The 23,435-nt window shown below is 40.1% G+C and overlaps 1 protein-coding gene across 1 annotated transcript in view; it reads right to left on the bottom strand.

Moving 5' to 3' along the window:
* NDST4 (N-deacetylase/N-sulfotransferase (heparan glucosaminyl) 4) overlaps positions 1-23,204 on the bottom strand; it is an 81,316-nt gene extending 58,112 nt beyond the window's left edge. The window contains exon 1 of the mRNA XM_009895419.1: positions 22,224-23,204. Coding sequence (XP_009893721.1) covers positions 22,224-23,204 — 981 coding nt within the window. The remainder of the gene's footprint in view (positions 1-22,223) is intronic.
* Between the last annotated feature and the right edge of the window lie 231 nt (positions 23,205-23,435).

Here is a 23,435-nt window from a genome sequence, read left to right as displayed (position 1 = left end):
TGTGATCAATACTGCGGGCTGTTTGTAGTGAGACAGAGGTATACTCAGTTGTGTGTTTCTGCATGTGCAAATGCATGTAAAGAGGATGGGTGATCCTTTTCTTTGAAAATAGAGTGGAAACTTTAGTCAAACCAGAAAAGGATTAATTATAGGAATTAATACACAGATCCTTGTCCTTTGTCTAGTATTTTATACCTAGTCACCATCTTAAAGGCAGGCTAACATATATCAGTTCATGTGCCTCTCATTCGAGAAGCTGCTCACATCGCAGGTAATAGAAACAGGAAAGGTATTTGGGAAAGAAGGGACCAGTGCCTGTGAGAACAGCTGGTGAAAACCTAAAATCTGGTTTTGGAGGAAAATCCTAACAGTTGTAAAACATAGACATTGTTTAGCGTGAAAACTGAGATTGTCAAAATGTCCTTATAACAGCTCTAAACATTATTTCTGCATAACTGAACCAAACTCCTGATGCCTGCAGGTGTTTTGGGAACCTTCCCAGAAGTCACTAAACATGTTCAAGAGGATCAGGAGAAGCCTAGGAGGGACCCAAGATTTGCAGGACTCAACATTACCCCAATGTGGAGCAGGAAGCCCAACATTTCATTTGGACTCCCGGTCACACACATGGCCTTCCACAGGCAGTATTGTGAATGTGAATTTTGGGAACCAGCAAAAAACTCGAGATCTTGCAGGTTCCCCTCTCTGTGGCAGGGATTTCTGCGGTCAGGGTGCCCAGGGTCTCCCCAGCCTATGGGGCACTCCGCTAGGTAGAGATGCCCACGGAAACATGATCCCGGGTTAGTGCATAGCCTGTCTGGGAGGGCTGTGCAATGTGGAGGGCAAGATGAGAAAGGATCTAGTTTTTCATGCAGTTTGGAAAGAGATGAAAGAGGGGAAGAAAGGTATTTCTGCTTTTCAGTGTATCTATAATTTGCTGTCATCATGAATTATTTTATTTCCACAGACTCATTCTAGGAAGTGCTTCTGGCGTGGGAGGATGCACCAGTGTCTGGCATCCCAGGGCTACATGGCCAAGGTCACGTTGCCCCATCACCATCTGAGGGGTATGACTGAGAATCCTGTCAAAAATGGGCTAACTTGCCATTACTCAAAGTCATCATTCATTTGGGAATGGATCCTATTGCTGGGTTGTGATTCCACTGCTGCAGGTTTTTTCTTTCTTTTGTGTGTATGCATAAAATATATATGCTTACTATATACATATTACTATTTATTTATATGTTTTGTAAATAGAAAATATGTGCAAATATATAAATGTAGATATTCTTTACAGTAAATCTTTCTGTACGTGATGTTTATATACACTGCTTAGTAAACAGGATTTTTGCCCCAGGACAGGCTGCCCAGAGAGGCTGGGGAATCTCTGTCCTTTGAGATACGATCTGATCTAACTTTGAAGCTACCTCTGCTTTGAGCCAGGGGCCTAGGCTAGATCACCTCCAGAAATCCCTTCCAACCAAAATTATTTTAAGATTTGATGAAAATTTTCCCTGCATTTTTCACTTCAAGACAGTTTTCTCAGGCTTTGATGGTACATACTTGTTATTAATACCAAGAAGTCTTTTAATGCATTTATTCATTTTTGTTCCTAACATGTGTCCTTAATGCTTTTGCAGTTACGTAGCCCCAAGGTTCATTCCCAAGCTGTTCCATGCAGCAATTTGCTGGTGGTCTGTGGAAAGTTAGAGGACTATAAATGAGTAGTTTCACTCTTGATTTCCAGCTGAAAATTTGTAGAGGGAAAAAAAGCAAAGAATACTTTCAGCAATGTTTCTTTCCACTGCAAGCAGTTGCTGTTGGGATATGATTTTTGATTGCCTCTTCCTGTTTCTGTTCCCTCCCTGAAATCTATGTTAGGAAAAAAAAAACAAACTGACAATGCCTGATGTGGTCATGGCAATCTTCAAAGCCAATGCAATCTTCATAGAACTACCATGAAATATTAATAATCACAGTAACTATCATAAGGATGGTTAGAAATAGCTAGCCACTTTTTTTCTGATAGGAAAACTGAATTAAAAAAAAAAAAAAGTGATGTCTAGCCTGACATCACTGACAGGGACACTGCAAGACCAGGACTCCAGGTTCCTTAGTTTCAGCTTTTGGTTTGGAGCACAAACTTGTGCCGTAAGGGGGACAATCAAATCAGCTATATCTGCACTTCTTAAAACACAAGTTGGTGAAGAATTAATAAACCCAGCGAAGCTGAGTCATTGATTTCTGTGTGGTGAGGATTTCAGCCCACTTCACACGCTTATAATAGAATTTCAACAGAAAATTCTTTAATACTATAGTGTAGGAATTATAAAGAATTCACATTGACTTACTGGCTAGACTTTGAAAGGAGTTTAGGGGTTAAAATTAGTCAAACCCTTAATGGGATTTTGAAACCTCTCATACTATTTACCCTACTCCAAAAAGGATTTGAATAGCTGTTTACCAGGCACCAGATCAATGGGCAACTGTCAGCCCTCACAGATTTACGTTCCCTCTTAAGACACTTTTCTCCCAGTGCATTATACAGATGTTGTAATTCCCAGTGCTGGCTGCAGAGCCCTTGTCACTCCCAGTGAAGCAAGCACAGCTTCAGCTGTTGCCCTGCCTTTCTGAGGTATGGGACCTCACTTCTTTTAGTATTTATTTCTGTGAAGTACTGTACTGATCTATAGTGCCACATAATTAATAGGAAAGTCTCTGATGGTGCTGAACACACCCAGTGCTGTCTGCAGATCTATTTTTTTTATTATAGAGCTATTACTTGAGTCTGTTCAGCGTTTCCCTTGTGTAACTGTCTTAGTGTGAGGTCTAAGAGGCTATGTGGGTTTATTTGAAGCAAGGAAAAAGTCATGTTTTGCACTCATATGTAATAAGTTTATCACAAGCGAAGAATTTATTTTTCCTTTATGAATGGAATGCCCAGTTTATCAGATCTACTTCTGCTGCTATTTTGTAACTCCGTCCTAAAGTCAGAAAATTGTCAGGAGTCTAACTGCATTTTATTCAGCACAGAGGAATGCATCTGTTCCAGTTGAAGGTTCAGCTAGTTTCAGCTGAATGGGATGAATGGTGTGATACTGCACCAAATTTACTAGCTACTCACGGCTAACTGGCTAATCACATCACTTGAGAACGCAAACGGTGGCTCTTTTAATCTGTTCAGCTGTGATGGTTTGGTTGCCTCCAAGCAGTCAGTAAAGGCAGCCCTTCGTTAAGAGATGCTCATCTGAAAAACAGATCGAGTCTGCAACTTTCTTTGATGGTTCCTGCTCCCCTTGGACATAAGGATCTATTTGTCTTGTGCCTGGATCTACTCCTGAACTGGGGTCCCACACTCTACCACCTCTGGCTTTGAATTCACGACAGATCTCAGTGGTGGGATGCTGCCCTATTGCCAAGCTGGTTTCTCCTGCCCATAGCCTGCAACCAACACAGGCTTGGAATGACAGCTTGGAAAAGGAGCTGGTTCATGCATCCCCCAGCATGGAGGCAGCCAGCCCTGCCGTGTGGTCTGCCATGAGAACCTTTCCCCTGCCAAGAAGAATGTCCCAACCCTCCACGGAGATGAAGGCTGTTTCTCTTTGCAGTTGTTTCTGTGACCACAGCTGTGTGGTCGCTACAGAGCAAAAAGCCCCAGCTCCCGTGCTCCCTACAGCTGCAGTTCTGCTTGGCCAGTACAAAAGCTGCACAGAGGAAAGTAGAGCTGCTGCTTCTTGCATCTTGCCCCATATCCACCTCTGCATGATGCAGGCAGGGTTTGTCTGTCTGTAATTCTGTTGGAGTGCTAGCATGAGAGGCTAGAAAGGCAGAGGCATCATCTAGTTCTGATCAACCACACCCCGCCTGTCCCCCCCCCCCAAAAAAAAAAAAAAGTATTGAGCAAGAAAACCATCCTGAGGTTTTAAAGGGACAACATCAAGATTTAAAATAGTATGTTAATAAAAAATTCATGTTCAGCGATCGTGATCCCGTTGCAGCAAACCGCATTGGTGTCAGTCATTGTGCTGCAATGTCCCTAACAGAAAACACAGGGACTGGTATTTACAATTCCTCTCAAGTAATGTTTGGGCCGTGCCAAAAAAAGATAAGTCTCCCCATCTTTAGTACAATACAAATTACATAGTAAAGGATGAGTAACATTAACAACTACATTTTCTTTTAGTTGTATATGCTATCTTTCTTTCTTTTGTTTCTTGGTTGTTCAGAATTGCTTCTTTAAGCAAAAAACCAAACAACCCAACAACAAAAAAAACCCCAACCTGTTATAGGTGGGCACTCAGTTGTTATAAATTATTTAAGGGCTGGACTAATGGAGGCTACCTTATTTATCTTCTTTAATTTATGGATTTGGATGTACTAAGGTTTAATCAGAGTAGGTTTTCTGCTGCTTTACTGCCTTTGGAAATAATTTACTTTGGTAACTTGTCATAAAAAAAAAAAATCCTTAAAGTTCTCATCATGGACATTTATCTCAAAATTTTGAACTCCTACCAGCAATCCCAAATTTCTACTTTAAATTTACTGCTTAAAAACTAACTGATGTATATGCTTTGTGGGAGTATTAAGTTTTTTTAAAAACCAAAAACAACCAACCAAACACACATTCCATCATAAAAGAGAGATTGGAACAGAGGTGATATATTAAAAATTCAGGTCTGTCCTTCAGTTTTCAGAATGGGCGTGTTTGTGTGATGGTGGATATAACTAGTGGCTTTAAGAGAGTACCTCCATATGTTTAAATGAAGGCCTTCTAAAGCTTTCAGAGTGGGAGGGGGAACAAGGAAACTAGCCAGCTGCTAATTTCTCTGTTCCTGCCATAAGTGCTAAAAATTGGGAATGTCCAAAATATCCAAATGCAGGAGGACAGAGAAGAAGCACGGCTCTCCTCTGCACTTTTTTATCTGTGAACAGATATTTTTAAACTCATATGCTCAGTGTGCAGACTTTTCCAATTTTGCTGTCTTTCTTATCGTTAATTGCTATTTTTCCTTATAACCCCTTCTAAAGTATGTAATGGGAATCTCAAATCATTCACTCGGATTGTTTCTATGTGCCTTTCACATCACTTCTAGCACTTATGCACCAGCTGTGTCTGTGATCTGTTATTCCCCTCCCCCCCCCTTTGCAAGTCTGTCCATTGCCCACCTTCTCCTTAAAAATCAGAAACCAGGGAGTCTAAGTTAATGGAATACTGAGGAGTACCATAGAATCCTAGAATTATTTAGATTTGAAAAGACCCTTAAGACCAGAGAGTCCAACCATTAACCCAACACTGTCAAGTCCACCACTAAATCATGTCCCTCAGCATCATGTCTACCCGTCTTTTAAACACCTCCAGGGTGAAGACCACTTCCCTGGGCCACACAGAGCGGCTGCCAGGCAGGCACAGCACGTCTGCCTTCTGCCAGCAGCTGCAAAAACCCGAGTTCCTGCAGGCTCTGTAAACACCGATGGTTGTGCTGAGGTGCTCCCAGGAGCTTTGGAGACAGGTGGGAGCAAAAAGACATGCATATGTCCATTCCCAGCCTAGCCGTGCCCATCTGTTTCACTGTGCTGTACATGCGGGAGAGGAAGGTAGATCCTGAACAGGTAGAAGAAGTCACACTTAGTTGCACTCTAAGTGAGAGCAAACCTTGGAGCAAAGTCATAAAACCATTTTCTGCTCTTCTTTTGGGGCAAAGTAAAAAATGCCTTAAGATTGGGAAAGGGCTGTCTTTTAAATTATTGAGGAATATTTCTCGACCGTGTTATGAGTAACATACCTATATTGCACATTCTCCTTTGCATTTACTTCCAGTGATCTAGGAATGCTTCTGTTTTACAGAAAGCCCAAATTGTATTTAATCAACCTGTTAGTTTTATAGGTCCCCTTTTATCCTCAGTGGGTTGAAATTAGACATCTGGCTGCAGCCTGTAAAAAGTCTAACTGTGTTAGAACTGGAGTCCCTAAAATTGAGTAAGCTCACAGAAATCTCTGCCAGTGCAGCATTTTGCTTTCTTCTCGAACAAAAGGATGGCTCGCTAGGAAACTCCTGTCACCCAGTTTTCCCTGGTGGTGCTGTGGAGACTTCCATCTTTTTGTCAGTTATTCTGAAAACTGGAGTTTGCAAAATCTTGACAGGCAAGGATGCGCTTTAATAATCACTAGGATTAACTCTGCTTTTTAATATTTTTGAGATGTTTGATACTTGTCTAGCAGAGCTTAACTTTTTTGACCCTTCTTCCTTCTTCGTGACGTTGTCTTGCGTTATCTAGGGAGCTCACTTCAGTGTTTTGATCGTGCTTGTTAACTGGCATTGAAAGTTTCTGTAAAATGAAAAGGGAATTGCAAGGCAAATGTTCTTGCTTTACGCCATCCTCATCTCTTACCAGAGGTCAGACTGCTTCTGCCACCCCCATGTCCTTCAAGTTTAGAGTAGAGGGAGATAAAGCCGGTTTTGTCGTTGAGGACAGGTTCAAAATCCCTCGGTCCCAGAAAATCCTCCCGTTTACCACTGCTTTATTATCCTTGCCAGGTTGAAGACAGCATACTAAGTTGTCCAGAGAAGGAAGCTGGAAGATCCATAGCAAAAAGGCAAAAACCCATGGTAAGTTTCTACTCACCAAATGAGACTGACAAATTTGAAATTAGCCATTTCAGAGGTTCCAGATTTTTTCATAAAACTAAGTAATTTTAAGTAAACTTGAGAACAAATCTGTGTAAGAGCCAGAAGAAATGTTCAGGCCGTAGACGTATGGCTAAAAAGTATCACCACACCTTTCCAAAAAGTGGGAAAATTATACTCGGAGCAAAACCAAAGTATTGCTCTTCTTCAGATCACTCTGGATTAAAGACTTGAAAAAATCACAAACTGCACCCTTGAGAAATTCAAGTGATACGATGGGATTGTTGAAAAATATGAAGAAGTCTTTCAGCCCTTCCAGTGACTTCCTAGGAAGGAAACGTCTGGTAACAGGGAGCCCTTCTACCTGGCACCACAACCCAAGGCAGACCTGGAGGCAGCATGTAAGTCCAGGCTTCAGCTGGTTGTAGCAGATGAAGCTGGATGAGTTCTACGCCCTGTGTTATTTAGGATGTCACACCAAATTATCCCAATGGTCCCCTCTGGCTTTCCCAGCTTAACCTTGTGTAGGTGCTTGTGGCAAGCCAGCATGTCCCAAGCCCCCCTGGGTGGGGAAGAGGAGTGGCTGCCTTGCTGGCCTCTAGAGAAGACCCTGAGCAAGGACAGTAGCTGCTCCCTCACCCCATCAGTGGGAGGTCTGGCAGGGAATTTCAGCCACCAGAGAAAAAAAGAGGTTTTGGGTGAATTTCCTGCTGTTTGATGGAGCTCATCCCTTTCTAGATACTGCTAAATCATTCCTGACAGGGATGACTTATCCCCAGGGCTTCTAAAACTGCTTCTGACAAACAGCCTTTTTTGGTATTGGAATGCATTGAATTTCCCCAAGCATTGTGCATCTGTGAAGTATTTCCTGTTAGAAAGGTATGTTTGAGCTGTCTTCAAGCTCCTCATCCCTGATTTTCTAAATTACACATGACGAATGCTGTGCTATGCCGTAAGTGCACAAAGTGACTTATGTGGAAGGAAGACTAAACATTTCTAGCTAGCATTTTTAATCAAAGAGTGTTTACTGATGTCTTTTATGACATGTCTTCTTGGCTGCTTGGAAGAGAATGGGAATGTAATTTTGAAATTTTTTATTCTTTTCCCCAACTTAACATTTGTATGAGGACACATTCCCATGGTGTATAGAGCCTTCCACAGGGCATAGTTTTTGGTGAAAGATTCAACCCGCACCCTAGAAGAAGGGTATGTCTTCCAAGCATAATAATGTCTGATGACAATAATAATACAAAGAAAATCAGTGTTTCTACTGTTCGCGATCTTTTGGTAAGTCTCAAAATAGTTGAAATTTTTTGGATTTTCTCTGTTCTCACAGACATGAGAACACCAGCTGTCAATCTTTATGGGGGGTAAGTTTCTAGTAGTTAGGAACAGTGAAGAAAGCTAAGCTCACCAGCACATTAAATACTTGCACAGTATTATCTCAGAAAACAAAAGATGCACAGAAAGGTTGGGGAGGATGTTTTGGTTTTTGTTTCAAAAATATTCCTATTTCAAAGCCATTCACATGCATTTTGGTGGCAGGCAGGAAGTGGCATTACTGCGCCAGTTAACTTTTAAATCTAGTTGCTTTTGATCTTAGTCATTAATAGGCAGTACTTTTCTCTCTAAATTGTCCCATTGAAAACTGGGTAGCGACTTGCCGTTTAAAGTATGACTCCATGTAACTTAGGATCATTAAACTGAGAAAAATGTTCAGTAAAGTATCAACCTTTTTATTATAGGTGTAACGCTAAATTTCCACTTGTTTCTGAAGTAAGGGGTTCTATCACTCTCCTAGCTGTGGGGGAGTGCCGTAATGTTATTTTATATGGGAATAGCTGTTTAAAATCATAAATACTGTTCTTCTAGGTTTTACTTGGCTAATGCTCTGCTGCCCAAATGGGACTGTGTGACAAGGTGTACATTCAAATCCTGAGAAGAATTTGCAACTGCAAGATTAGAATTAGCTAAAAGATAGGTGATATTTTTCCATTGTGGGAAATCTTCATTATTCCTCAAGCTCTTCTACGGGCTCTAAATTCCCCCTTCTTTGCCCCTTCTCTCCTCTGCTGGGCTGTAGCACACCTCAAACCTTTGCATCCGAAGGCTATAGCACCAGGAACCAGCCATTGAAATTGCTAAACCCAGAATATTTCTATATGATGAATATCAGCTGGGTTTGAATATTAGAAAACTGGTTTTAATGGTCCTACAGTGAGCTCTTTCCATCCTTTTGTGTACATGTGGACCTACAGGCACATACCTGTGTGTCTCTCTCTCTCTATATATATATTGCAATGAACTGCAGCTTTTCACATTTACAAGCTTGTCCTCTTATACTGGCATAGCACAGAATATTGTCCAATATAGCAACAGAGGAAAGACAGGATAAGTACTTATGAAAGTACATGATTCAGCCGAAAATTTTCCCCCAACGCACTTAGTCAGTTTAAATGGTTTCAAGCAATTTTATTCTAGCCTGGCGAGCACTCAAAGAGTGCTCAACCAGCACCACGCTGCCCTGTTGTACCCTCGTGTCCATGGATGGACTTTGTATTGCCTTTGGAGAAAGCCCAGTGCAATACACAGGGGCTTGCTGGCCACGCCCCCAAAGTAAACCATAACAATAACGGTAAAAGAGTAATAAATTCCCTTTTCTAAAGACACTTTCTTTTCCACTATGGCTTAGTCCAGTGTAGTATCAGCTGTCACCACACGATGGAAGAGAAGGGAATTTCCTCTTACCCTCCAGGAAAGACAAAGAGTAAGCTGAGTGTAGGTACTTCTACATTCAAGTCTCAGACAGCATCCTGATCTTTGGAAATTTCTAAGCCTCCCCTTGGCATCATCCTAAACTCCTGAAATCCACGTGTGCATAGTCTACTCAAAATGTTTCCCTTACATTAAGCAAATAAATGACAAGGTGTCACTAGTCTGAGGCTTTGCCTCTTGCTGCTGAGCTTTGAAACATACCTGCTGCCCGAAGGCCGAGAGTAAAATCCCTCTGGTCTTTACCACCGAGCTGCTCTGTAACACCCACCTTGCAATATTTACAGCAGTGATGGGTAGCTTTTATTTCCTGATAATGTACTGCCAGCATGTTCCCAGTTACAAGAGAAATAATAGTGAAAGCATATGGGAAACCTTATTCCCTTTCCTAATAACAAATACAGTGGAATTACACTTTATAATACCACAGACATATTTGTTTATGATGCACATAAATCTTGGGATATGTTACTAGGAAGACACATGCAGAGCTTTTTTATTAGAGAATTCATATTCTGCAGCTGAAGCTATTTTTTTAAAAAAAGAAATGCGTTATTAACCACGCAGAGCGTAGCCTCAGCAGTTCACACTTATGCCTGGAGCTCCATTAAAGATTCCCTAAATTAATAAGATTATAGAGTATTTAGCCTCTATTAATTATAGATACATATAGATTAATGATTATTTATCCATGTGTATTCAATTAATTTCCAAACATTTGAGCTAATTTATTGAAAAACCTACAGTAAATATTATTACAAAGGAGGTCTTCAGCTTGGGTAGCCCTTAGGGATTAAATATTACTGGAAAATGGAGAGAGCACAGCCCCGATCCAGGGTCCGCTTTGATCCTCATCCCTTAGACCTCTCTCCCGTGTTGTTCTGTTCTTCACCATGCTGCTTTCCCCCCTGTACAACCTGCTGCCCGTGGCATCTTACGGCCCCTTTCCCATCTAGGATTCCTGCCTTTTTCTCCTCGCACGTTCCCAGCAATAAACCAGGCAGAGCTAATGGGTCTGGCCTGTCTTCTTTGCTTATACCTATTTTATCTGTGCCTATGGCTGTAGCGGGGGGAGGGGGAGCACCCAGGCACCCCAGCGGTGGCCTCCCCCCTCTCGAAAGCCCTGAGATCACAGTTGGAGCTGCTCCTACAAAGGATATTTTTGACGCCAAACCCCCTCGATATTGCAATCAATATCAAAACTTCTATTAACTAAAACGATCCTGATGTTGGCATTGTACCTACACTATTAATGAGCAGGCTAATGTACAGACCTACAGACTTCTGAGGAGTTTAAAAACCCAGGGAATGGAAAATTATACTGAGATTTACCCTGTTAAAACAATTGGACCTCAACCAAAAAAGCACTTGTGCTTTCAAGAATCACTGACAGTTTTAAGAGCCAATATTTCATGAGTTTCGGGGAAGGCAAGCGAATATGGTATGCTGTCAAAAATGTGAATTCAAACATTCTTTATACAGCCTTTACTTGAAGGCTGATGTTTTGGGGTGAAAAACATAGGTCCTTGAAGCCCATGACTTTGATTCAGTCTGATTCAGGCGAGGCAGTTCAAGTATAATATTGAGACAACTTTTAGAAATTGTTTAAATGTTGGTATTTTAGATTTAACATGTAATGTAAAAGTTACATTAATAATTCCAGCTTCTACATAAAATGAAGCAGCATAAAAACTGAAATATCAATTTCCTGGGATATTCTCATATTAAAAAAGTCTCTCAGCAGAGTGTGAATTATTTGCATTTTTTTCAGCAATTCCAAAGCTACATTTAATTATGATCTTTTGGAAAATTTTTTTTTAATATTCTTCAAACTGTCCACTTTTCCTTCAGCCTGCCAGAGCAGACAAGCTGGCAGAATTTAATTTTGTTTAAATCACATTCCGGTGGAACATTCTGCATTTAATAAATCAACATTTTGCCATGGGAAACTGTTTTACTGGAGCAGCCCAAGTTGATCGAGTAACATCAACATAAACTTCATTTTCCCCTGCCTTGCCACTTCACCATTTTGGAAGGCTTTTTCATCCATTTAGTCCAAGGATACATGGTTAAACGAGCTGGAAGGAAGGAAGGGAAAACTAAAATCCTAATCTCTAATTCTTTAATTTCACCATATCTTGGTCAGAAAGTATTGGGAAGTAGGTACTAGTTTTAATATATCTAATTTGGGATTTTTTTAAAACAATAGATGCAAAAATGCCAATTAAATGACTATATCAAGTAAAAAATTTAAACACTCTCAGATAACCCATTCAGCCTTCTCCAATCGGAAGTGTTAAAAATAGCATGGATGTCATGGGCTAGAGAAGCTGAGTGTGTATCCCGCCAGAGATCCCACTTCTGTTTGGGTGCTGTCTGGATGAAAACGCGAACAGCAGATTAAGAGAGTGCTGGTAATGTGAAAAAAAAAAGAACAAAAACATAGAAAAAAAGTAAGGTTTGCAGATGGCTGGAGAAACTCTCATGGCTTGGTAAATGGTATTTATAATTTGTGCTCCTGAAGGGAGGGGAAAAATAATCATCTGTGGCTTTATTTCCTCAAGAAAGCATCAAAGATTATCATTGAGGTGATGTTTTGCTAAAAGAGTATGTTTTGGGCTGGGAGGCTCTAGTTTCTTTCTGGTGAACGTTACAGCAGCCGGGCACTGCTTCTGCTTTTCTAAAACGAGCTGGAGCTGGGATAATGGTTTTACCGCTCAAATTTAACGGCTTGCAGAAAGGAACAGGCTATTCTAACCTTTTCCAGCATGTCATAAATCTTACTGATAATTAAACAAAAAAAGGAGATTTTTTTTTTTTAAAGGAATCCAGGATTTAGGAGACCCTGTCTCACAAAAAACAAATTAAGAAAAAAACGAGAGTTTCACTCAACTTCAAGAACTTCAACTTGTTGAAACTACTTTTCCTCCCAAACTGTATACTTTAACATATCCACAGAACAAGGCTTGTGAGCTCTGTGGCCTTGGACAACAGACCTGGGTAAGGCAAACTCTGGACTCTAAACAGGCAAAGTCACTCTTAAAGAAACTCTCAGATCTGAAGAACACCATGTTGCTTTAGCAGTCTTTCTGTGCCAACCTTAACTGGAAATGTGAGAGCTTTTTATCGTATGCTATACTAATCAATGATAAATGCTGGAGTTTTAAATCAAAAATCTTTAAAATATGCAATGCGTTGCAATAAATCAAATCCTAATGAACAAAAACACTGTTCAGAAAGCTCCAGAGTGTTTTTACCAATATACTGGTTTGCAGAAAATTATGAATAACTTATACTTCCATTTCTTGTTAATTTTGAAAATTAAATTCTATCAATGTTAAAGTTTTATTTTGTTTTCATCCTAACATTTCTTGAGAGAAAGTCTTAACTTGTATAAAATATTCTAGCTGTTGAAATTAGACTAGATGATCTCTGAAGGTCCCTTCTAACCCCTGCCATTCTGTGATTCTGGGATTATAATTTATCATATTTAATATTTCCATAACAAATTTAGAAGTTTTGTGCACATGAAATGACATGTTTAAATCACCAAATGGTTTTAGCAATACTGCATCGCCACAGGGTCTGGTATAAAGCGGGAGACTGATAGACACCATTCGGTGCCCAAGACTCCCAGATGTGTACCTGGTCACAGGAGCTGGCATTATGGCTATGATAGGTGTACCTACCAGACCTTCCCCAGAGATCCATTAAACACTAGCAAATAATGAAGGGTTTACCCATCACTTGCCATTGGTGCTCTTGGTTTTAAGCTGGAGAGCCTTGATTTGTGTCTCCAAAAGGGGCTGGAGAGTTGCCATGCCAATGGCCGTAGGTCAAAAACTGACCATCAGGTCTAACTAGTCAGCATCTGATGGAAAACCACAATGCATCATATAGTGTTCTATTACAGCTTGTGCTTTCACAGCAAACCCTGAAGGCTTTGCACAATTTTATCTTCTTTTGCTTGGCCTGTCACCAGAATATTATCTGGTGACATAAACATAAAAGGCAGGATGATTTTCTCATCAAATTTGATTCTTTGTGTGTGTGTGCTTATGATCATTGCAAAAAAACTCAATAAACTCTCTGATGCACAGACATCCCCTTCAGCGGTGAAATAACTATATCAAACTGTCACAGTTTCAAATGTTCAATGAAATCATTCTTTTTTTTTGGTTGTTGTTTATTTATTAAAGTAGCTACACAGAGACCATATGAAATTTCCTAAATAAAATAGTTTCTTGCGAAGTGAATTTCTCTAGATGAATCAATGTGTTTGTATGCAAAGCACTATTCTCCGACAAACTCTGCTGAAAGCAATATATGACTCATTCTAACTATTCCAAGCTACGCATGACTCATGTTGAGCGATGGAGTCAGAAGGTCATTTGTTCTTATGTCTCTGTAAAAGTATTTGGACTCTTTGTACGTCCAGAGGAAAAGGAAACCCTGATGAAAACTGTCCAGCCCTTTGGGAAAAGCCTCAATCTTCCTGTAGATGAATCCACAGCTCACTAGAAGCAATGGTCACATTCTAGATTTTGACCAAAGGCAGCGTAATCTGCTCACAATTCAGCGGTTTTGAAGTTTGGCATGTGATATTTACCTTCAGGAATGAATAATTAATAGACAACGTCCACCTACTAGAAAGAAATTCTGTACTTTAGAGGGACGCCAAGTCCAGTGTTTGAGGTGCAGCTCTTACTAGACTCTTATTCTGCCCTCTGCGTAAACTGGAATTTGGTAACTTTTCCCTAAAAGCCTTTACATTACTCTGCCTGTATGGAAAGACTACAGGAGGAGATGTATGACATAAGAATTAAGAGTATTAATTGAAAGGGTCTATGGCCGTATTCATACAAGAGATAAAGAAGATAAGATTTAATTTGTGTGAGTGTATGCATACGTAAGTGTATGTATATATAGGGAGATGCATAGATATATCTGTCTAAGAATTTGAAACCAGGCACACACAAAGAGCTGTTTTCATACTACATTATGATAAAGGTGGCCATAAAAGGCCCAGATAATTATTGCTAAATATTTTAAATTTCAAATTTCTCCTTTTTTTCTTTGAGATTTTCCCTCTTATCTCATCTGTCCACCCTTCCATCTATTCACCCTTTTCCTGAGCATTGCCATTTTCAAATCATTTGAATAATGCTAATGACACTAAATTGAGCTTTTGCTCTAAGTGTTGATTCTTCTGCTCACACTCGGATGACAAAGGCACATTTAAAGTTACTTAAGTAAAACCGCTACTAAAGTAACTGCATTATATATGACAGTCGTGGTAATGTGTTTATTGCTGCATCAAATGCTTTTAAGGCAATAATTATGACTGCTTTTTACGTCTGCATTGGCTAGACTTTCTAGAAAGGTATTTGATCATTTCATAGAGTGTGATTTTGCTATAGAGGAAGCAATTGTTATTGCTCCTTTTTCACTAATACACATTGTTTTAAAACTCAGGTTAATGTAGGCCTCTTGAGAGGTTGATATAAAGCAGCCATGGTTTTTGGCTCCTACGGATTCCCTAAATGTTGTGAAAATGATTTAAATTAAATTAAGTGAAGCTAAATTAAATAGAGTACCACATATATCCTGGAAATATACTCCAGTATGCTCCAACCTATGACTTCAGAATTATTTTGGAGAAGGGATTTGAGAAATCGGTACAAATCCAGGAAATTAGTGGAGGCAGAAACAAAGGAATGTGTCACGAGCCAGTGATGCTTAGCACAGGCTGTGAGCACTAGATATTTCTGAATTAGACTAAAAAACCCTGCCCTTTCTATTTTAAAAGGTATTGTGCTGTTTTTTAAAATTTCAGAACTGTTAATCTTTTTCAAAATTAAGTTCTATCGAGTTCTTCCAGCTAGTTAAAAAGCTGAAAGAACGAAGGATGATTTTTTGGGGGGTTGGTTGTTTTTTTTTTTTAAATTCATTTGCTTGCTTTGTGAAAGCTCAAACTTTTTTCCTTGGGAAAAAACCTGTCCAGATTTGTGATAATTCTGTGTTGCTTGTACAAACAATATCAAATTGCACTGCTTGGAGTCTTGTAAATCTGCAGACAGAAAAAACAGTGTGCCCTCTGGGACAGAAGAACACTGAGTGACTTTTCAAACATTCAGGAAAATCTCTCTTAGACCATGTGATAGAGGTATCGTTCTAATTTGTGGGACACATGGAAGGAACATAATTGTCTAAATTAATGAAATGAAAGAGCTAGAAAAGTAGAGCTGCTAGAAATTTTTGCTGGCAAGACTGTATAAAACACTATCAAGACCCACCATATCCTCAGTGGGAAACCTGGCAGATGAGAGAACCCCAAATCTATTATAATTCAGGCAGGATACTCAGATAGACAGTCAATCCACCAAGCTGCCAAGGAGAAAAATAATTTTTTTGCTGATGGCAAAGGAATTGTGGTTTTTAACTACATCAGTACTGAAATTCTGAATGAAAGAACAGGCTTTATTGAAACAAAAAAAGTATGAAACATTTTGTGTGATGTAGCTTGACAAGGCACTTGAGCGGTATTCAACACTCAAATTATTGCAGAACGAATTGGGTGATTCAGGAGACCTGAACAAGGAAAATATTGAATGAACTGTCATCTCTGTTGAAGCAGAATGGAGTAGATCCCATTTTTAAAAAGCTTGTCTGATTATTAAATTTTTCTTATAATGCCTTCTCCACTGCTTTTTAAATTCGTTCTTAAAGTCTTTAAGATCATTCAAAAGTGGGAACTCCCGAATTTCGTTTCATTGTGTTCTTCGCTGCTAGTCTCAAGTGCTTTCAAAGGTGACATAAGGGCAACACAGCCTATAATGACAAATACTTGGCTGTCTCCTCTAGCTTCCTAGGCTCATACATCTTCTGGTTTTAGTTTCTCCCTGCATTGTCCATTGGTGTGGTTACTTTACTGGCAGGAGTTTATTATTATAAAAATGCTGTAGGGATGACTATTGTATCTCACATTATCAGCAAGGAAGCGATTGCTGTTTGCAGCTCCTGCTTTTTTTTGCTGAAGGAAAAAGCCACAAATGAAGAAACAATAAAAAAAGATTTGTTTCTAGTGCCTATTTATAGCACCAGGAGTTTCAAATTTTGCTCAAGCACTGGGGATTTTGGGGGCTGATACTGAGTACATTTGGAAGTAACTGGGTGCAGATTGAGGCACTGGGCTGCTGTAAATTCCATTATAATCTTCCCTACAGCTGGGTGCGAGCATGGGATTGTGTACAAGAGAGTAAAGCATCCAGAGAAACTCTTCAGAAATCTGAATTAGAAATCTAGGTATCCATGATAATCCTGCCTGACTTTTAATTCTAGTCTTGACCACTCCTGGATAATTTCTACAGAAAGCTGAGCATATTCTGTGACACTAGATACCAAATGCTGCAAAGAGATGCAGAAATGCATTGTTGCCTGTTGTTAAATAGAGTTTCCTCATGCACATGCCTGGCTTGGGTCTGTACCGCCAACTCCAAAGAGCACGAGAGGTAAGGCATCCCAGCAGAACTGAAGCAGGAACAAGCATTGGTCTACAATGGTTTATTAAATTCCTTCTTTCAAAGGGCATTTAGACTTTGCATGGACAGGGAGGAGGGTTTGCACACAGCAGCACAGAGAGCTTTACCCACCCGCAGCTTTGTACTGACGCATACCTGGTGATGTGGCCCAGACATGTCTAATTATTCTACCTGAAAGCAATTGTCCTTGCAGAAGGATCAGAAAAAGCATATGCTGGAGAGATTCAGTTACTGAGCTCAGCCTCCTGCTGAGCCAGTACTCTTTAATTTGGAATTATCAGAAAAAGATGCGACTCCGACATGAATTCTTGTCTTTAAAATACTAAAATGAGCAAGAAATCACAGCCTTTAAATGTTCAAGGCATTTTAATGATGGTGAAGGTCAAAGACAAAGTGCAGACTTGTGGAAGGGAGGAGGTGTCAGATACTAACCTATTTCCACTTAAGTAAGCGAACTGAAGCTTAGAATGGGAAGAAGGGGGGAGAATGCAGATGGGTTATTTGGTGCTGCAAGGAGAAGGAGGGACTGCAGTTAACAGTAAGACAAAGGACATTCCCAAGCATTGCTCCACCATTTTATGGTATCTCAGAAAGCACAACGATGCTCCTGCCCTTATAGCAGTAATTAGAGGGAATACAGAAAAGGGCAGTGTAGCTTTTAGAGAAAGCAGCTCTGTGATATGATGGTGCTGGGACCACCAGTTTCTCTTTGATTATCAGCTCCAGCTGGGAGAATGGGGGAAGAGAGGGAAGCAGGTGGCTCCTGAGAGAGTCCACCTGGAAGAAGGCTCTAGAAGGGAAGCTGTGCTGCAGTGCAAGAATTAAGAGGAGCGTAGAAAATGAAAGGCTAATGCTTTTTGGGTTTTGGTTTTGGTGTGGTTTTTTTTTCTTCTATAAAAGAGTAAGAGCCTTAGCTTGTATTGTGATCTTGCAGGTGTTTTTGAGTTAATGATAGAAAGTGTATTTGTGAAAGGTGTTGAAAAAGCCCTGGTTGCTGCATCAAACTCTTCCTGGGTGAGTAAATATTGCACTAGCTCATACTATAGACCGCTAAAGACCACTTTAGCACGTTCTTACTACCTGTTTGGGTAATGCACCTACGTACTCAGTTAAAAGGAGATTTTCAAGGTAAGAGTTTTGTATTCTTTCTGTACAGCATAGCAGACACACCATAACCAGACTTTTCTAGTCTTTTTTACTAAATCACTAATGCCAGTGATCTTGGACTTGTTGTGTGGCTGGGGACCAATATTTTGCAAGTACACGAATTCAGTAATTCTGTTAATTAACTGATGAATTTTTGAGTCTTTTTGCCTTCTAAAATCAAGCAGTGAGATAATATATTGGCAGGAGGGAAAGGGAGAAACTCATTTGCAGAGGCTTGCTAGGCTCAAGATAGATCTCTGCAAAGCTAGGGAAAATAGCTTTCTGTGGCTCTGCTGAGTTCCTGTTTAATTACTTAGGCAGATATGACCTTGCAAAACTTCTAGAATACATGGGACTAGGAGATCTTTTGCGGTAAACAGAGCCCATAATAACTCTGTTCTCTAATCTCTGTTCCTCTAGCTGATACCACACTTTATATTATATAAACTATATATACCCCTGAAGCGCCTAATTGAGAAATGGCTTTGTGAGGGGATAAAACATTTGAGTTGCAGGAAGTAATTACACAGGAACAGCGTTCTTTGTCTTTTTATTGTCACATACAAATATTGTTACCAGAAGACTCATTTCTAATTGTGTGTCCTTTGGGTTGGTGGTTATTATACGTTTGGTCACTAGAAGGAAATGCCTAAGAGTTATAACCAAGTGATGTTATTTATCTGTATTTTTCATACAGTTTAGGAGGTGTGTAACTGTTCATTTGCATTTTTCTTGCACGCACTTGGGCATGCATGTATGAAAGCATCCCCAAGGGACACGGGTGTGTGTGGCACTTCAGGAGAGCCTAACAGAGAGTCTGTATAACTCTGCAAAGTGAATCCACACTGTTTGCAGTGACAAATGCTAAGAACTGAAGGAATGGGAGAAGTAGTGACGTGGTGTAATGCAGTGGATTGTAATGTGTTGAGAAACTGTTTCATTACAAGCCCTGCTCTATATGGTTCTCTTGTTTTTGAAAGCACTGTATAAATAACAAGTATGTTCTTTTATATTGGTTATGCTGATGTTTTAAACTTATGTTGCAGGGGACAGGATGAAGTGAGTTTTGAGGTGCATGGCATTATAAATGTGGACTGGGGGGGGTGTTGGTCTTTTTTTGGGTGGGGTTTGGTTTGTTTTTGGGGTTTTTTTGGTGCTAAATATACCTGTAATATGCAGTTCGGGAAGGAAAGGAGGTGGTCCAAATTGTGCCAGGTGCTTGTTGAACAACATGCAGAGTGTGTGCTAATCCCTTTAGCTATTGGAGCCATCCACACTTCCACATTATCATACCTGTACAGGACAAGCAAAACCTTCCCCTAAATCTCCTTTCTGTGTCAGAAACAGTCTCTTGCCTGCCGTGAAAACACAACCCTTTCGGAGCAGCTGGCCGCAGCCGCCACTTCAAAATGCATGGCAATACTTTGATATCGCTTAAATATCAGCCTCTTAAAAATTGTCTCCCCTTGCTTTTTTTATTTTTTTTTTTTGCCTTTCAAGCAAAGCTGCTCTGCTTTAGAGCAGGCCCACTGGTTCTTAATTGCCTCCTTCCCCAAGTGACTTGGGAGATTGTTCTCTAACTGGCTGTAATTATCCTTTACTGTAAACTAACCAAAGTACACTCTGATTTTGGTGTTATGTTCATTTGTAAGCATCCTGTTTTAAATGTTAATGTATTCTGGGAATGTCCATTCTATAAGAATGGACTGATTTGTGTACCAAATGTTTGTGAAATACCCTGAGGAACAAATCTGTACTGGGTAACTGATTTGAAATGAAAACCACGATGTTAAGGACAGAATATCAATGGATGGTGAAGTTGCAGAGTTGATTTACGTGTGAACATTGTCTAAAAGGGAGGTAAACTTTTTGTTTCCAAAAGAGCGTTCAATGGGAAGGTTGGTTCTGAGCCTGCGCCTGCATAAGATTTCTTCCCGTGTTTGTGGTATGATTTCTTGCTTGAGGTGAAGAGGGGATTTATCCCAGGAGTGGCACTATTGGTGGTTTTGCGATGGAAGTGGGCTGCTAATTTAGCACTGGAGAAATGTGGGAAGAATGAAAGCTTCCCTTCATACCTTGACTCAAACATAATCCACAAAAAGAAGACTCACCACACATTCCTTAAAAAAAAAAAAAAAGTTTTTTAAAAAAACAAATGTCGGAACCCTAACAGACGCTTTCTCTTGTAATTTTCAAGATGTTCAGCAGTGTGGACTGCTGCGTTTTCAGATGGGTAAATGTGTGCAGCATATAAAAGTGATGCTGAATGCTTTTAACAGCTATGCTTCTGCCATCCAGCTCCTACTCAAGCCCCTGGATCTGGAGTTTTCTGCTGTGTCTCCTATAATGAGCAATGAAGCACGGCTGCTCTGCCAACCACAGGTGGAAGGGTTTGCCTAGTAATGTTGTCAATGGCTGGATAATGAAGGAGGTGACTTACATTTTTTTCTGCCAAGTGAGATTATTCCAGTTAAAAGTATGATTTGAATTTCCAAGTGACTCTGTACGGACACTCTTCTTATAGTAATAGGGGCTCTTTAACCAATGTAGAATAATAGACTTCCTTAGTGATCATCAGAAAAAGATGCTCTCAAAAATGTGCAGGCGGAAAGCTATTGCTGCAAAACTTGTTCCACAATTGCCTTTTCAGTTAATTTCCTCTTGTATACAAGCCTTTTCTCAGAGCGTTTTACCATATATTTCCGGAGAGAGAGCACTTGATCGCTGAGCTTGTGCGCAGTGCTCAGATCTCAAGACACCAGGCACTTGGAGTGTCTGGTGCTAGAAATCAGCCCTGATGAGCATTCATACGCCTGGTTTGGCTAATAGAATTACCCGAACTGTTCTGATGTACAAAGTTGTTTTAATTCTATATGAGACTGCTGCTTTTGCTGGGTGCTTCAATACCTCTCCTAATTATCTGGATGAGGAGGCAGACGAATATAAAAGTTGTAGAAATGGAAATAAGAATTAAGAAACAAAATAGAAATCAGTGTTTAAAAACAAAAGGCTTGCTTATTGCTCATGAAAGCATTGCGGTATTTACAGGAAAAAAAACCCAACCCTCTAGAATAAAGGCTTGAGAATGTGATATTGCATGCTTAGGAACTTGCACTAATCTCTGAATATGATGATTCCCACATGTGGAAAATTGCAAGGAAATAACTGTCCTGCAATTGAGTTCTGTCTATTCTTTCCAAGTTGCACATCCCTCTGAAAATTACTCTGAGCAAATCTAATATTATCCCTGGATACTACAGACTATGAAAATTAGAGCCCCCAAAGAATAGTCTGTGGGCTTTTCACCGTATCAGATGGTTATGTCATTTGCTAAAGTGTAGGCTATGCTTCTATCCTGTCACTGGTAACTTTAAATGCTTATCTGCTAGTCTGCTAATGAAAAATTATCCTGCTAACTCTTTTAAGTCAAAATGTGACTGTAACTTTTTCAGGGTTTTTTTCCTTTTGTTTGTTTTTTTTGTTTGTGTTTTTCTCTTATAAGTATAGCAATAGTTATGTGAGATTTAAAAAGGCAACCATTTTCTATTTTTTCTGTTTACTTTTCAGAAATAGTGAAAGAAGGAGTATAGAAAATGCCTCTAAATGGTATTTTATATATATGCCACATACATACATGTGTATGTCTGTCTGCGCATAGGGAGAAACAAATTAATACAGTGTGAGACAGGTTGTTATCTCAAAATTCAGACATCTCAGCAGCAAACTTGCTCCAGAAACAGAGAACTTCTTATTGAGTTTAAAGAAAGATCTCTGTTATGTGAGGTATAAAAAGTCTCCTTTGTTACCCAGGTGCTCTAGGTGAAGCCCTTGAGCAGAACCTATATAAAGAAGAGGTAGCCAGTACATTCACTATAAGCATTCCTGTATGAGGCCATCTCTATATATTATTACACATACATAAGTGCATCTCTGTATGTATGTGGGTAAACAGATTTTTAAAGTAATCCCACGTTATGGTTTCTGTATCTGCTAGCTACTTTTGTGCACTTTCAGCATTTACTAGGAAATGGAGCTTGCCAGTTTTTTCAAGCTTTGTCTCTTTTTTTTTTTTTAAATACCCATTCGCGCATATATATATATATATGCGCAGGATGGTATCCCCCAACTCTTGCCTTACCTTCACATCGTTGATGTTCATCCTCGTTCCCTCCTTCCCAACAAAGATGTCATCTATGTCAACCAGAATGTACCTATCCAAGGACAGCGTGAGCTTCTTCCCCGAGAGGAAAGAGATGGCATCAATAAAGATCAGTTTGTGCAACCAGAAGGTCAGGTTGTTTCCAAAAAGGACTCTTTGAATCCCATCATGAAGCCCCAAGTCTTGGATGACGGTTGCATACAGAGCAGCCTTTGGCAATGCCGCAGGGGGCGGTCTGGAGGTCTGCAGTTCAGTTAAAAGCACAGGTTGATAGGTGGAATGGTTAAACTGGAAAACTGACCAGTCTTCGCCAGGCAGTGGACCCTTCTCAACCCTTGGCGCTTTGGTAATGCGCAGCAAGGGAGACTGAGGGTTCACCACACAGTCTTTGAGGGCTACATTATTGTAAAGATGTAATGGTAATCCTTTCAGTTTTGTACTTGGGACACTGTTCTCATTGGCTTTATGAAAACCAATTATGCTAACACTGTATTCCACACAGTATTTTTCCAGAAGCTCTCTATTCCATGAGTCCATGGATACATACTTTAAAATATTCTCATATATAACAATTGTGTATTTTCCTCTTCCATTGTCTGTGAGAGGGGGAATATCCCCCTTAGCTGGCATGATGACCATGTTGTACTGAAATCTGCTGGACTCGAGGATGGCTATGATGTCTTGCCCCAGTTGGGAGTACTGGCTTTCCACAAACAGGAGGACAGTGGGATCAGTTTTAGACGGATCAATTGGCTTAGCCGTTTTCAGCTCCACAGACCTGTATGGTAGAAGCTTGAGGTCTTCACACTCTGCTTCTCCAGTGGTTTCCACGAGAGCTATTTCCTGCTTGTAGCCGGTATAGAGGTAATAGGCAGAAATGCCGATACTTGCCAAGCAGAAGGTCGCCAGGAGAATGACCAGCGTTCTGAAACTTCTGCGGAGCTTCACGATTAGATTCATCTTTCGCAGGACTTCCAGCTTCTGTTGGACTTGCCGTTTTTTTGCTTCTCTCTTCCTAAAGTGCCATAGGAATGAGGAGATGCGGAGGTGCCGGTTCCCCTCCCAAGACATTCATGTGACCATTGCAATGCATTTATGAAGCTGTCGGGGAGGTTATAAAGCTGTTGGAGCGGGAAGTCAAAGGATCTGGAAAGCTAAATTGAAAGAGGTTTTCTCAGAATGCAGCAGCTG

This window comes from Charadrius vociferus, unplaced genomic scaffold (genome assembly GCF_000708025.1).
Source record: "Charadrius vociferus isolate BGI_N301 unplaced genomic scaffold, ASM70802v2 scaffold1151, whole genome shotgun sequence".
NCBI lineage: Eukaryota > Metazoa > Chordata > Aves > Charadriiformes > Charadriidae > Charadrius > Charadrius vociferus.
The sequence above is the reverse complement of the archived record's forward strand: the minus strand, read 5'-3'. Positions and strand labels throughout refer to the sequence as shown.